This window comes from Diabrotica virgifera, chromosome 8, assembly GCF_917563875.1.
Source record: "Diabrotica virgifera virgifera chromosome 8, PGI_DIABVI_V3a".
NCBI lineage: Eukaryota > Metazoa > Arthropoda > Insecta > Coleoptera > Chrysomelidae > Diabrotica > Diabrotica virgifera.
The window spans coordinates 26,871,562-26,888,517 of record NC_065450.1 but is presented as its reverse complement, the minus strand read 5'-3'; the positions used below and the strand labels follow the sequence as shown (position 1 = coordinate 26,888,517).

The 16,956-nt window shown below is 33.4% G+C and overlaps 2 protein-coding genes across 8 annotated transcripts in view; both read right to left on the bottom strand.

Annotated features, from left to right (window-relative positions):
• Positions 1-80: 80 nt before the first annotated feature.
• The window catches only part of LOC126890709 (tachykinin-like peptides receptor 99D), a 141,227-nt gene continuing 124,351 nt past the window's right edge, over positions 81-16,956 (bottom strand). For all 7 annotated transcript variants that reach the window (XM_050659879.1, XM_050659877.1, XM_050659878.1 and 4 more), the window contains 2 exons: positions 3,022-3,218; positions 81-308 (listed from right to left, as the gene is read on the bottom strand). In XM_050659879.1, the coding sequence (XP_050515836.1) occupies positions 149-308; positions 3,022-3,218 (357 nt within the window). In that variant the 3' untranslated portion in view covers positions 81-148. The remainder of the gene's footprint in view (positions 309-3,021; positions 3,219-16,956) is intronic.
• Positions 14,045-16,732, bottom strand: LOC126890705 (uncharacterized). Its single transcript, XM_050659867.1, has 2 exons — positions 16,425-16,732; positions 14,045-16,270 (listed from the first exon to the last, which is right to left on the bottom strand). Exons 1-2 carry the CDS (start codon positions 16,570-16,572, stop codon positions 14,229-14,231), a joined length of 2,190 nt encoding a protein of 729 aa, XP_050515824.1. The 5' UTR covers positions 16,573-16,732; the 3' UTR covers positions 14,045-14,228.

Genomic DNA, 16,956 nt, shown 5'->3' with positions numbered 1-16,956 from the left:
ACATGATTTTTTAAATTAATCATGCAGACAAAGGCATACTCTCACAAACTCACTTTGCCAAAAAATATTAAAAAAGAGGCTTTAGTTGGTGCACTGTTTATTCTTATAGCTTAAACAAAAAACAGACAACTTTTACAAACACAAATATCTAAAACGTCATTTGAGTCGTTAAAGTATTATTCCGTTGCAATTTTCTTCCATAATATGATTCTTGTGTATAAATCCTTTCACTTCTACTAGGGGATTTACTTGGATCTACTGTAACAAAAGGCAGAAAAGAAAACACTTGTTTGAATCCTCTACGGAATCTAAAATATAAAACAAAATTAAATGTAGTTGGATACTGTTACGAGATTACTGATTTATATTTTGACACTTATATTTATTTAAATAAAAACACTTAATTTATATTCTTTATATACAAAATTATTGTTTAATTTATTTAATATTTAAATTAATTTATATTATGGTTATGGTTATGATTATGGTATATCAGGGTAGGGCCCACTTGTGAGCCCTTCAGACACTTAGACCTCATACGGAGGGTCCATTGTCCATCTTACGAACCAGGTACATAAGAACCTGGTCTTCGGCGTTTCTGGGGCCCAGGGTACACCAGGCTCCCATGTCTCTCAGAATCAGCAGGGCCCGCACATCTGAGCTCCTGCCGATGCCACCCCGAACGTCTAATCCCCAGAAACCTTATGTTTAGAAATAATTATTTTACAATTCAGAAATACCGCAGAACGTACCGCGTAAACGATTATCTTATCTTCATATCAATCCTCAGAAATTTACCTAACGATAAGTGCTCTCCTCAAGCTGACTTATGGTAAGAAGGTTGAACCTACTGAAGAAGAATAAAATAGAAACCCTCTAAAGCGCGATGTGTTCCGGCAATGTAATGGAGAAGAGATCCTCAGCTTCAATGAAGTGTTGCCGTTATCAGTTATTTATGCTGGGGCCACACTAACGGATAATGCCGTTAATTATTGCATTATTTGACATTAAAGAGAAGTGTAGCCAGGACTTAGCGCGCTAATTTGTTATAGGGCTTTTCATCGATTGTTATATGTTTCGAGTTTATGTCATATGTTGTATAATACGTGTACAATATTAACATACACGGATTATACGACATATGACAGAAGCTCGAAACAAATGACTGTGAATGAAAAGCCCTATTGCGATTATCAATCACGTTAAACGTTATGCTGGGGCCACACTAACGTTAAAGTTTAACGTTCATTATCGTATTAATTTATACGCCAAAAATGATGGATTAAACTGCGCATTTGACTGACCACACTTATTTTAGCGCGTAGTCAGTAGAAAATGCGTTTTTTAATTAAATAATTTCTAGGTGGAAATCGAAGCTGCTATACTGTTATATTGTATGACTGCTAATTATTATTTTGTGAATATATTATTTTATAAATGGATCAAGTCAAAACCTAGACTCAAAAGAATATGATAGATGATAAAAATGCACAGAAAACGATTTTTTATACCTATTTATTTAAATGAGTCGTATAGTATCCCATAAGAGTGTCTTTTTTCTTTTTTAGTTTTCTACCGTCGCTGGAAAAAATAATGACTGCACAATTTGACGCCAAGTGTCACCATGAACACCACGATTTTTTTGTGATTTTTGTCGGGGATTCGATAAACAAGGTTATGTTTCAAACACTGTTAAAAATTCGATTATTTTTTCATTACTCCACTCCAGTTTCGTAGAATAGTATGTATTTCACAAAACAAATTACTCTGCTGAACTGCAAGCTAGAACTTGTTGCGTATAACTAAAACAGCGCTAGTGTAGCCAAAACAACGCGATAAGTAACTCCTTTGATATGTCGAAAGGAACCGATACCCGAGCTATTGCCTAACGTTTAATGTGATTAATAATGGCAATAACAAATTAGCGCGCTATGTCGTGGCTACACCTCTCTTTAATGTCAAATAATGTGATAATTAACGGCATTAGACGTTAGTGTGGCCCCAGCATTAGGCGATAGCTCGAGTGTCGGTTTCTTTCGACACATCATAGGAGTGATTCCATCACTTATCGCGTTGTTTTGGCTACACTAGCGCTGTTTTAGTTATACGCAACAAGTTCTAGCATGCAGTGCAGCAGTGTAATTTGTTTTTTAAAATACATAGAATAAGAACATACTATTCTACGAAAATTGAGTAGTGCAGTGACAAAATAATCAAATTTTTAACAATGTTTGAAACCGAACCTTGTTTATGGGATCCCCGACAAAAATCACACAAAAATGGTGGTGTTGATGGTGACGCTTGGCGTCGAATTGTGTAGTCATTATCTTTTCTAGTGACGGTAGAAGATTTAAAAAAGAAAAAAGACACTCTTATGGGATACTGTACGACTCATTTAAATAAATATAAAAATCGTTTTCTGTGCATTTTTATCATCCACAATCTTCTTTTGAGTCTTGGTTTATGCTTGATCCATTTATAAAATAATGAATTCATAAAATAATACCTAGCGTTCATAAAATATAACAGCATAGCAGCTTCGACTTCCATCTTGAAATTATTTTATTAAAAAACGCGTTTTCCACTGACTACACGCTAAAATAAGTGTGGCCAGTCACTTTAATGCGCAGTTTAATCCATAATTTTTGGTGTATAAATTAATACCATAATGAACGTTAAACGTTAACGTTAGTGTGGTCACAGCATTACATGCAAGAAACGTTCTGTCATTGAAGTGATTTGAAATTATTGTACGAATGAGAGTGTTGATTCTGACTGATAGCACCTGATAGTCAGATCTTTTTAAAATATCATGAACATGAAAGTATTGTTAGGTTTTTATAAACAAAAATAAAAAATATTAGTTTAAAATATCGTAAAATATAATTTTTTTTATATCCTTGTAACAGTTTCCCAACATTTATGTAAAGGAAACATTATTTACAAAAAGACGTAAAATTTACGAGACGCGCCCGCTTCTGTGAAATTATAAGGCGCTCGAGGGTTGAAACAGTTACTTACCGTGCGTTCATCCAACAATATATGATCGGATTATACATGGAATTGCTCATTGCTAACCAGTATATCAACAGATATACCTCCTGAATAAAAGGAGCCAGCGTTATAGATGGATAGTAAAAAGTAAGCAGAAAATATATTTGATAAGGAGACCAGCAAACTGCAAATATTGTTACAACAACTATCATCATTTTGACGACCTAAAAAATAATAAATCGTAAATGATAGGTGTCTGAAAAATTACTGATAATATTTTCAAACTTCATTTCTAATCGAGTTATTAATTTTGAGTTGATCAGGCAAAAGAAAGAGCACACGATGCCAAATATAAAAGACAAGAGAAACAAGATGGAGAGAACGTTTTAAAGAGGTAACACATGCAGACGTAGATAACATAGTGAAGATACAAGAAATTCATTCATTCATTATTTATTGACGGACCGAAGTCCATTAATACATGATACAATTAAAATGTCACACAAATTAGTAAAACAATTCAAAATAAGATCTATGTAGTAGGTACAAAATTGGTAAATACATAACAAAAAATAATAAAAAATAAAATTACTTGCTCTCATTTAACAATTGAGAGCTAGAACATTTTGCAATTAACAAATACAACCTATCTTACAACAAAGACAATAACAGTAATTAACAAATCAGTCTTGAAATTAGAACATAACTTAAATATAAATGTAATTGTGTGGAAAACGCAGTAACGGCGTTCATAAAGAAATCAATATGCGGAGATAATGTGTTTGCTAATTTAATAGCTTTACAGAGATAGGAACTTGAACGTTCCTATCCGTTTGCACGGTTAATGACTTCGTGGAAGGTAGTCACAGAACGGGTGGTTCTTGAAGGTATACGTAGACCAGTTTTATTTAAGAGTGAGATACAGAATTTATGACCATGAATTAAGTTATATAAGAAGCAAAGGTCTTTATGTTGACGACGACTCTGTAATGAGTCAAGTCGAATAATTTGCAGTAAAGAATCATAACTTTGACCAGTGAGATGCATCTTATAAGCATAATAACGTAAGAATTTACGCTGAACTTGTTCGATTTTATGAATGTGACAATTATATTGAGGTGACCAAACATATGAAGCATAATCTAAATGTGGTCTAACCAAAGAATAATAAAGAAGTTTTAAAGAACGACCAGTCGTAAAGTCATAGCTGCATCTTTTAACAAAGCCAAGCATCTTTAATGACTTAGAAACCATGCTATTAATGTGTAGGTTGAAATTCAAGTTAGTGTCAAGAATAACATCCAGATCTATACCTGAGTCAACTAATTGTAACCTAGTGTCCCGTATATAGTAAGAATTATTCTCAAAGTTTCTTAGCCGAGAAAAAGTTATAGCATGGCATTTGTTTTCATTTAAGTCCATACCATTAAGTGAGCACCATTCCACAAGACCATTAAGATCTGATTGCAAATTGTAGCGATCCCAATCAGAGGTAATTATGTGAAATAATTAAGGTCATCAGCAAATAGAAGAAATTGGGCAAAATTGAAACTTTTATTTATGTCATTTATAAATAAATTAAAAAGGATAGGTCCCAAGTGGGAGCCTTGAGGTACCCCCGATTTAACTATAATTTCATTAGAGAAATAATTCTTAATACGAACTATCTGCCTTCTATCTAATAGATAATTTCGAATCCAACTAAGCAGAGGATCAGAGAAATCTAACTGTTCGATCTTATGTAACAATAACGTATGGTTGACCCTATCGAATGCCTTGTAAAAATCTGTATTAATCGCATCTACCTGTTGTTTGCTTTCCAATGCTTCATTTAAGAAGGATGTATAATTTAACAAGTTCATTTCAGTTGATCTTTCCATAACAAAACCATACTGTTGTTCAATGATTACATTTTGTATAGTAGGCTAAATTTTGTCACATATTAAACTCTCGAACAGTTTAGGTATATTATTAAGGATACTAATAGGTCTGTAGCTTTGAACCATGCTTCTATCGCCACTCTTGAATATCGATGATATAAAACTAACTTTCCAAACGGGAGGTTATTCACTCGTTTGTAATGATTTTTGAAAAATAAAGAATAAGGGACGAGCAAGATTAAAACTACAGTATTTCAGTAAATTGGGTGGGATTCCATCAGGCCCTGGACCCTTATGTATGTTTAGCTGGGATAATTTGATATATACCTCTGAAATAGATAAGTCACAACCAGTAATGTTGAAACTAGTGTTAACCCTTGCACTATTTGGAATAGGACATTAGTCCTCACTATACACTGCAGCAAAGTACTGAGCAAACATCTTGACTATGGTAGAACCATCGGAACTGGTTTGGCCATTATGGTTTAAGGCGTTCGGAATGCTATTATTGTTCCTTTTAGAATTTATGAACCTCCAGAAGCTTTTAATGTTACTGAGAAGTGTATGTTCAACGTTTGCTACAAACTGATTGTATGCTTGACCTGATAAGGACTTGCATATCGACCTTAATCTAGAAAATTCATTATAGTCTTGAGGTATCCTGGTCACTTTAAATTTCTTATGAGCTTTCTTTTTAGCAATGATGCAGTTTCTTAACTCTCGGGTATACCATTTAGGAAAATTGCCGGTATAAAACTTTTTCATTGGTACATAAACATCGATAGCGCCATATAAGACATCATAAAGTATATTGACCATATCATCTAAACTTTTGTCTCTGAAAATTTCATCCCAGTATATTGTGTCTAAGTAATCAGAAATACCTTGAAAATTTGCTGATTTAAAGTCGTAGAAAAAGCCTTCAGCTTTCATTTCATCAGCTAAAACATCTCAGCGGTTTAAATTAAAGCATAAAGGAGAGTGGAAACTATCGGGGTCAAATAATCCCTCGTCAGCTTCTGCGACAATGCAATTTTTATCATGAACCAAAACTAGATCAAGTAATAAGTTTACATTATTATAGATGTTATTGCGTTGGAAAAGATTTTGATAGGAACATACATGATTCATAATATTTATAGCATCTTCTTCGATTAAAGGAATGCCTGGAGCAGGAATTGCCGTAGAACAAAAATTATCATGAGACCAAGAACAGTGTAGGTTGAAGTCCCCTGCAATACAGAAATGAGAGGTGGGAAATGTATTTGAAAGATATCGATACTGTTATTGAAAGAGATATATTTTTCTAAAGCAGATAAATAAATTAATGAAGAACAGGTGGAATCCATAACAAGAGAGGAATTAGAGAGCGACAAAAAGAGTAAGATTAGGCAAAGCACCAGGCAAAGATTATATCACCCCGGAAATGATAAAATTCATGGGAATGTAGGAAATAGACAGCATGAAAGAACTAATGAATGATATCATTAATAGAGCAGAAAGGACTGGAAGAAAGACATCTGTTACCAATACACAAAAAGGGAGACAAGAGAAACTGTAATAATTACCGAGGTATTACCATATTATCAAGTATCTCTGGGAAGGTATTCGCAAGAATAATAGAGACAAGAATAAAAACTCAAATAGAAACAACTATGGAAGATACACAGTATACTTTCAGGAAGGACAGAAGCACGTAAGACGATACCGGAGAAAGTAAAAACGGCAGTCGTTAGATCAGTAGTTAGACAAACAACCATGTATAGCAGTGAGACATAAACATTGAAGGGGAGACAAACATTCAGAGTCAATGCTATAGAAATGAGGTTTCTGGGAAAAATAAGAAGAATAGCAAACAGAATGACAGGCAAAATACGAAACGAAACAATCAGACAAAACCAAAACCTAGAACCAATCAATGAAAAAAATAGTAGAGGGACAACTTAGATGGTTCGGGCACGTGTGTAGAATGTCGAACGAGAGACTACAAAACGAGTGTTCAAAACGAGATTGCAGAGGCAAAACAAAAGAGGAAGACCAAAAGGTATTTGGGTAGATTAAATCAGGAAAGAAGTCGAGAAGAAAGGATTGACTAGTGATGAGCGAGACTGGTCTTGTTCTTGCGGTCTTGGTCTTGGTCTTGCAGCAAGACCACGACCAAGACCGCCTTTTGGTTTGCAAGACCAAGACCAGGTATTCAAGACCAAGACCAAGACCGAACCTTGCAAGACTACGCAAAACCAAGACCAACCTGCAAGACTCTTGCACTTTTTTGCCAAATTGGTTTTTTATTATTTAACTTTATTTTTTTTAGTTCAATAATATATACTGACACTGTAATAAACCTTAAACAATATCGAATTTTTAAAATACATAATATTTTAAGCTAAAAATCAACAATTTTGATATATACTTTGATCGGTAGTAAAACAGATTAAGGGGAATTGGTTTTAACAGTCCTCTTCTAACTTTTCTAGCGTTATCTTATAATTTTGCAACAGTAAGTACAGGGTATTTAACGTAAGCAGGCCACTCAAATAACAAAAAAAGCAATCGAACGTCAAAAAAAAAAGGGGAGCACAATCTAATTTAAAAAAAAAATGCCCCGTATTAGACTGTCGCATAAGAACACATTTTATGAAAAGAATACTGATGACGTCGTTTCTGTAGTACCCAAAAATTACATTTAAAAAACCGTATATGTAGAAACAGAAATAAAATTATTCCTATGACAGTTCAACAGTTTCCAGTATAATAGATTTTCCGCCATATTTGTTTCTAATTGGAACTTAAAAGCTAAAAATAATGAAATGTTTTTGAGTGATAGTGATACTGGATTCTTCGGAAAATGATTTTCTTTAATTTTTCTATTTTCAGTTATTCTCTGTTATGAACAGTTTCCGAGATATCGAGCTTTGTCACACTATACAGCCACCCTGTATATGCAGAATGTTTACTAAGTATGTGTACAAACTTTATAGGTTAAACGTTCATATGACCTGAAAATAATTTTTTCTACGAGCGTGCAAAAATGTCTACTTACGCGCACGCGTTTTAGTTTAGAAAGTTTTACTTTTCCGCACGCGTGTTACTTTTCCGCACGCGTTTTACTTTTCCGCACGCGTTTTACTTTTCCACACGCGTGTTAATTTAGATATGTTAATATGGCCTTAAAGTAATTATAATACATGCAATATACTAATATTTAGATATTATTTACTAATTTATTTCAAATATATCTTATTATGTTCATGTTTTAATGAAATTAACGCGAGAATTCGATGAAATAAAATAATTTTGACATAATATTCGAAAGTCAAATCAGTAGACAATAACAGTGGTTTTAAATCGTCGTCATGGAAATCAAGATCGTCGTCATGCTAACCAATTATGCTGAAACTTTGGTTTTGACAACCTTGTCAAAGATTTATTTTGTGTATGTATTTTCATATTACTTAAATTAATTGATTAAGATTTGGTCATTTTTTAAAGACTCGTAGAAAAAATATTGTTCCTAACGCTTGCAGAAAGTCTCTTTTACGCACTCGACTGCTTGCCGAACTCCCGCTTCGCGTCGTTCGGCAAACTGCAGTCGCATGCGGAAAAGTATGACTTTCTGCACTTGTTAGGAAAATAACTATTACATCTGGTTAAAATTGAAGGTTTTTTTAATTTTTTGTTCACATAAAAAACACAGTTTTGCTTTTGCCTTGTATATAAGTATGTAGGTATAATTAAACAAAGCGCGTATTTCCTCCAAATAAAATAAAATGTAACTAATAACTTTTTCTTTTTTCTTCTTTTTTTTCACTTTTTTTTCTTTTATATCATATGCTATTGAATGTATAAAAAGCAGGTTGTGTCTCAATTCAACTTAAAATTGAAATTTGAAAATACATAAACCTTTATATTTGAAACATACTTTTTAATGAAATAATTAGGTGAATGTATAATGTTAAAATTGGTATCCGTTTGAAACTACATTCTACATTCTTTTAAAATTTTAAAGCAAAAAATATAGTTTCATTCTTCACATCTTTATTTATTTCAATGTACATTTTATTCGAAATTGTTTGGTTCAAATTATTACTACCAAAAAAGCAAGACTCTTGCAGCAAAACCAAGACCAAGAACAAGACCGGCTAGTGCAAGACCAAGACCAAGACTGCCTTTTAGCTGCAAGATCAATGACCAAGACTAGCCTGGTCTTGGTCTTTTTCTTGTTTTGCTCATCACTAGGATTGACATTGGAAAGTGCGAGAAACCTAACACAAGATCGGAAAGCATGGAGACTACAATGCCAAACTCAACTGCAGCAGCCTTACACACTTAAAGGTAGAAAGGCTTAGGACTAAGTAAGTAAGTAATTTTGAGTTGAACTGCTAAGTGAGTCACTAAAAATATAAAAATTCAAAAAAATACAATAAGTTTTAAAATAGATTGTTTGTCAAAGCCAAATGGAATACACTTCTCAACAATTGAAGTGGATATTATGAAAATGTGTATTTTATTTTTTGTTAATGTTGTTCTGAAGCTATTTTCTTGTGGCATTTTTACAATTTTAACTATTTAGAATGGGAAATAAGCCACAATATTATTAAAAAATGATTTTTATTAACGTTTCGACGCCCAAATCGGGTGCCGTTGTCAAAATACTTTTGTTTTTTTATAAAATATTTGGGCGTCGAAACGTTAATAAAAATCATTTTTTAATAATATTGTGGCTTATTTCCCATTCTAAATAGTTAAAATTATTTTTTGTTCATAAGGTCAAATAGAAAAATGGAGTGATATAAATAAAGATTTATTTTTACTTCGTATTTTCATACAGATGAACCGAAAGAAAGAAATTATTTAAGAAAAAAAAAATAGAAAATAAACAAAAATTGTAAAAAAACCTAAAATTTCTATTTCTGCTCAATTTCTAATATCCCGAAAAGAAAAATTAATAGTGTGTGGGTCCATCTCTGTGTCGCCTTAGCGCTCTACTCTATTTGGAAGACCTCTTATTAAATTATTGATGAACTGCTGCGGTATACGTTCCCAAATCGCGCGTAATGTATTGGCCAACTGATTTAAGGTTTGGGGGGGGGGGGGTTGAAGGAGCCTGTTTTGTTGCCTAGACATTTCGGCCCAAACATGTTCAATGCAATTCATATCAGGTGAACACGGTGGCCACTCCATTCTTGTAATGCCATGAGCTTCTATACACTCGTTGACAATTCTAGCACGGTGAGGGCGAGCATTATCATCAATCAGAACAAATTGTTCGCCTATTGCACCAAAAAATGGAACAACTATTGGTACTGTGACTCTGTCTCGATATCGTGTAGCAGCCATTGTCTCATTAATTATGACGACTAAGTCCGTGCGACCGTCAAAACATATGCCTTCCCACACGCAAACGGATCCACCTCCAAAAAGAGTGGTTGGGACTCTCAGATTTTCATTGTAACGCTGTCCTCTTTCCCTCCACACCAATATTTGGCCATCATTCGTATACAAACGAAATCCACTGATAGTGTTCCATCGCCCAGCGATATCTTCATGCACGCTGCTCCCTAGTTAGTCGTGGATGGGTAGCGCGCCGTCTAGCCCTTAAATTGGATGCATGTAACCGTCTTCTGACAGTTTGACTGGAAATCGCTCGTCCAGTAGCATGCCTGAAGATACTGTTAATTCTGGAAGCCGTGAATGTAGGGTTTCTTCTTGCCGTCAGAACTACAAAACGGTCTTGCCGACGAGTTGTAGATCGTTCTCTTCCTCCTTCATGCCTGTATGTTGCAGATCCAGTTGCTACATACCGATTCCATGCACGACTTATCACACATTGCGAGCATTTAGCCTCATAGCAACCTCTTGTTGAGTTATGCCTTGTTGGATCCAACGAACTAATTGCTCGAGCTGCACTAGTTCTAAACGTCTTTGCGGCATAATGTTTTTGTGATAAATAGATTTCTTGACTTATTGACAACTGGTAAAGCCAATACAAGCACTTTTATACGAATGATATATTCATGTTTGGAACAACATTTCTCTCTTTGTACGAGATAAGGGCCGATAAAAATAGGGAGAAAAAAACCACATTCAAAAAATATTCTCAATAAAGATAGCATATAGAGTATAGTACAGTATTTTAAAAATAGTTTTATATGTTAATTTTAGGAATTTTAAAATTATTCACTTCAATTGTTGAGTAGTGTATATTAAATATTTCGTGAATGAGAAATTTTGGAAATATATCCCCAAACAAGCCGATTTTTATTTTTAAATTATGATATTTTGGCATTCATATCATACTAGTGACGTCATCCATCTGGGAGTGATCACGTAATCGATGATTTGCACGTAAATAGCGCCAGTATTGCAGAGTGGAATCCCCAAGGGAAAAGAAAAAGAAGTCGTCCAGCGCAAACTTGGAAAAGATCCATCATGGACGATATATGAGGTTAAGGTTCTATGTTCGCGTTTTTACGCGACGGCGCGTTTTTACTGAGGCTCTATGCTTGCTCCACTTAGGAGTTCAAGTTGAATGAAAATGAATGAAAACTATGGTCCGAAAGATTGCATTTTAGTAACTTAAGTTAGAAAAGAACTGCACTCATGTATTTTTTGATCATATTTTAGTACCAAATAAGAATATATTTTAATAGTTTTCTACTGTATGGATGCAAAATAGCTATTATACTGTATGAATCTCTTGTCAACAATTTTTTTTGTGGACAACGCTTGAACCACCTATGGTACGCTGATGACATGGTATTCATATCCGATAAAAAAGAAAAATTGTTTGAAATGATGAAAAAACTGGACATAGAAGTGGAAAGATAGGTCTTAATATAAATTACAGCAAGACTAAAATCATAAATACTTATAGATGAGGATATCACAATGAGGATCGGACAAGATGAAATAGAACAAGTTCACGGGTATATACAGGGTGTTACAAAAATGTAGCTCATAAATTAAATCACATATTCTGGGACCAAAAATAGTTCGATTGAACCCAACTTACTTTAGTACAAATGTGCACATAAAAAAAGTTATAACCCTTTGAAGTTACAAAATGAAAATCGATTTTTTTTCAATATATCGAAAACTATTAGAGATTTTTTATTGAAAATGGACATGTTGCATTCTTATGACAGGAACATCTTAAAACAAAATGACAGTGAAATTTGTACACCCCATAAAAATTTTATGGGATTTTGTTCCCTTAAGCCCCCCCAAACTTTTGTGTACGTTCCAATTAGATTATTATTGTGGTACCATTAGTTTAAACACAATGTCTTCAAAAATTTTTTGCCTTTTAGTATTTTTTCGATAAGGCAGTTTTTATCGAGATGCTGATTCTTTTTTAATATGTTTACTTAAAAATGGTATGGGGGCTTTGTTCTTTTAAACCCCCCATATGTTTATGTACGTTTCAATTAAACTATTATTGTGGTATCATTAGTTAAACACAGTGTTTTTAAAACTTTTTTGTCTCTTAGTATTTTTTAGATAAGCGACCTTTTATCGAGATATGGCTTCTTTTTAATATGTTTCAAAATATACCTAAAAATGTAAATTATAAATAAATTTTTATATTATTACTAATTGTTCTTAACCATATTCAAATATGTTATGTGGTGGATTCGACAAAAAACAAATAAACAAACATATTCGACAAAATATCTCAATAAACACTGGCTTATCGAAAAAGTAGTTGGAGGCAAAAAAGTTTTAAAAACATAGTGTTTAACTAATGGTACCACAATAATAATTTAATTGGAACGTACACAAAAGTTTGGGTGGGTTTAAGGGAACAAAACCCCATAAAATTTTTATGGGGTGCACAAATTTCACTATAATTTCTTTGTAAATATCTTCCTGTCATAAGAATGCCGCATGTCCATTTTCAATAAAAAATCTATAATAGCTTTAGATATATTGGAAAAATCGATTTTCATTTTGTAACTTCAAAGAGTTGTAACTTTTTTATGTGCACATTTGTATCAAGGTAAATTAGGTCTAATCGAACTATTTTTGGTCCCAGAATATGTGGTTTAATTTATGACCTGTATTTTGGTTACACCCCTGTATATCAGGGTCAAATTATAAAACTTAACAAGGAATACGAAACAGCAGAGATCAAAAGAAGAGATAGACTGGCATGGGCGGCATTTGGCAAACATATCCACAACATCTTAAGACCAAGGTATACAATGCGTACTCCCTGTACTTATGGTTCCCAAACGTGGACGTTTACAAAAGCAAACATGGAGAAATAGACCGAGAGATATTATACAGAAGTTCAGCCACGATTTTCTAGGTCCTGCCTTTTGCAATAGTGAAAGAGTAGATGAGGTACTTACAAATTGTGGAAATATCCACAAATTTCCTGTGACATTTTCCTGTAAAAATTAGATTTTCCCAAAAAATAAAAATAGGGTTTTGCGATGAATTTCTGAGTCCTGCCATATTCGTAGAATGACAGAATACTATGGATTTTATGAAGAAAATTTTTTGGGCAGGAGTGTTGCAAATTGGCTAACGGAGTATATATGTATACAAACATGCAAGGAAAATAATGAAATTTTCATGATTTTCTGGGTCCTGCCAACTAAATAAATTAAACTATTTATTTCAAAATGATCAAAAAAAATGTTGGCATGACGTCTCCTACTGTTTAAGTATACTTGTCCCTTGAAAAATTATGCGCAAAACTTTTACCCTGATTCCGTGATTTTCTGACTCCTGCCTTTAAAAAGTTATACTCAAATACAATCAATACTTTTTCGGTACTCGGCAGGAAGGTTAAACGGTTCTTGTAAGATGGCAGGAGTCCTAGATTTGTAAGAAAATTCGTGAAAAATTCCACGATGTTCTGAGTCTTGCCATTTTGCATATGTTTCAAGAACCTTAATATAAGTTTATTTACAAAGAGGCAGGATGGTTTTATAGTTCGCTGTTGCGCGTGAAAAGGGGGACAAGTCATAAAATGTGAAAACGAGAAAAACGCTATTTAAAATTTTACAAAAAAATGATGTTTTTTTACAGATGTTTTGAATGATAATCTACTTGAAATTTGTTTTTACATGTACTTTTCCTACATGGATTAAAATTTTTTTGCTGAGTATTTGGGAAAAAAATATGTTTAAAACGATATTTGTTTGACTTACCTCGTTTTTCACAAATACTCATATGACTTACCCCCTTTGTAGTTGAACATAATAACGATAACACAGGATAATGGAAAATTTTATTACGTTAATACAAGCTTACTTAAGTGCTACATTATATTTATGTACTAAAAACATTAAACATAAATTACTTATGCATACAAATCTAGCTACAAGATACTTCAAACTTTTAATCGTCGTCAGAAGTTGATGAATCCGGGAGCACATCAGCTAAGTCTTTATCTGTGGGTAGATTTTTGTAAAAGTCCCACAGTGATTCTGATATATACGGCAGTAAGTCCATCAGGTGCTTTTTCTTTTCTATCGTTATCGGCACAGGCTTGTTATATGCCTCCTTGGGTAATAAATTTATAGCCGCTTTTCCCCTCTTTTCTAAATCTACGGTCTTAAAAGGTTCTTCTTTGTCAAAGGACAACTTGTATTGAAACTGGTTAGATTTTTCATACCGTAACCAACGATATTGTCTCCAGTTTATCTTGTTATTTTGAGTATCAGTTTTGCGGTTAACTAATACAGAATTAAATAAGCCACCAAAATTAAGAAACGCAGAGCGCTGCATTTCTGTAACTAAAAATTGACGTTTGCTCCCTACTTGCCGAATTAGTTGAGCCCAATCATGTGGATGTTCTATTTGACTACTAAATTTTTTCTTCTTTTTTTCTATTAAACTATGATCCGTATCGCACTCCATATGTGTATGGCCTGGTATTAAAAACTTGTGTTCAATAATTTTTAAATTTGCAGAGCATTGTAAAGCAGTTAAACAAGCTGCTGTTATGAACCTGTTCTTATTCTGGCCAGGACAGCAGTCTGAATACATTATTACGTGTTCAACTTTAGGATCTAAATCTTTTGTTAGGTATTGATATAGGCAGGAACTAATTTCATTTCCGCCCCGTTTTGCTAAAGATTCATGCCATAAATAGCAGTGGGCTTGTGAGTTATCACAGTCGTGAACTGTAAGATTAAATGTCCACAATTGCCTCTTGTAAAACGACTCACTACTGTGGAGGTCTGGTATTGGCAGGCATTGCTGGAGATCAAAAGTAATAGTTTTCATTTTAGCATTATCCTTAGTCAGAAATTTATCGTCTTCTTTGTTTTTATATCCTTGATCAGCTTGTAAATGGTGTTCGTTTAACTCTTCTTTTAGTAGTTTTATTTCATCCTCATTCTTGCACATAGTAATTTTCATTTTTAATTTGTCACATTTACCGCATGTGTCTTTCTTAGGTTTCTTTATAGTGATGTTAAGGCTGTGAAATATGTTTTCGTACATTTTACGATTAATAAAATTATCTGGGTAAATCTTTTTGTAAGCTTCATAAATAGCAGTGAGTGTGTAGTTTGAAGGTAAATATTTCCTCGATGACTGCCTTCTTGTATAGTGACTTTCATATAAGGGGATAGATAAAATGTGATCCCTTGCCCTTATTTTTTCATCATCTGATACCTTCTTCCGATTTTCATGATATCCTCGTTGGTCTAATGTCATTACGCCTGATATTTGAGAACATTTTTTCGCTACTATAACTTCTATGAATTTCTTACTAATATTATAAGTTTTCATAAAACAGTCCTTGCAAGCAACAGAACGAACGCCATGAAGAGGGAAATGATAAATTATGGTATGCTGTCGGTACCGTTGTTTGCTTGGGTCAGAACACCTAATTCGCATAGAACTCTTCTCTTTAACATCCATGAGAGCAGCTATATATTCTAACCTACGATTGTAGCTTCCCATTTCCCAGAATTCTTTAAAAAGTTGCAAGCGAACTTCGTCCTTTATTTTTTCCTTGCACTTATTTCTACATAATTTCAGTTCTTGCATAGTTTTTTCTTTAATCTCTTTTCCAGTTCTTGTAACATACGCCTTACCAAAATTTCGTTTTTCTCGTCTCTCTTGTCTCATTTTTCTCGTTTCTTTGTTCGTGCGTTTTTTAACTTTCTCGTGGACTTGCCCGTCTAAGTTATATTTGTCTACTGCAGTATTATTTATATCTTCTTCTGAATTGGCTCTTCTTTTTTTTCTTTCTACTATATCGCTGTCCGCGGCAAAGCTATCATATTTTTCATCCTGCGCAGGGACAAAATTTGGATCTGCAATACTATCATCTGATGAAAAATCTAATAGATCCTGAATTTCATCTGGAAGTGATGCAGCAACGCTACTGGCGTAGGACATCTCAGACTCATCTCGGGCATGTTGCTCTAAAATGCAACAAAAATAAAATTAGCTAATAAAATTTTTATTAGCAAACAACAAAAGAACGACACTAAATGCGCATTTTGTTTTTGTTCATATAATTTCTTCCATAGTTTGTATTACGTGTACCCACTTTTAATAAAATTATTTATTACTTACCAGAAGGAAAGGTTTTCTGCATTGGTATAATCCCTTCCAAGTAATTGTCAGCATTTGTACATCTTTTATTGCAATTTTCTAATACAGTTTCCTTATCTGAACAATATATACGAACATTCTCTTGTTCATCTGTAAAACAATATCCCATTTATTTTATTTATTCTGTGTACACATTATACATACAGAAACAACTGGATAATTTTAGATTACAGTAAAAATATTCTACCACTACCAGTGGAAAATAAATTATGATTTTACTTACCATCGGCATTTAGCATATTTAGAATTGGTTTTCCTCTAGACATTTTTTAATTTTCACTTATTATATTGGTATTACTAAATTTAAACAAATATTTTTATTTTGCAATAATAATCACAACTATGACTCGTTTTGCATACTAATTTATAGGTTATGTGTGTTAAGGTGGTTGCTCGCTACATTAAAAGCTAACCGTGAATAAGGGGGCAAGTCAAGTTGTCTCATTATTCACTAAGAGAAATACTGATATGGGCAGTGCCAAAAGGAATATGT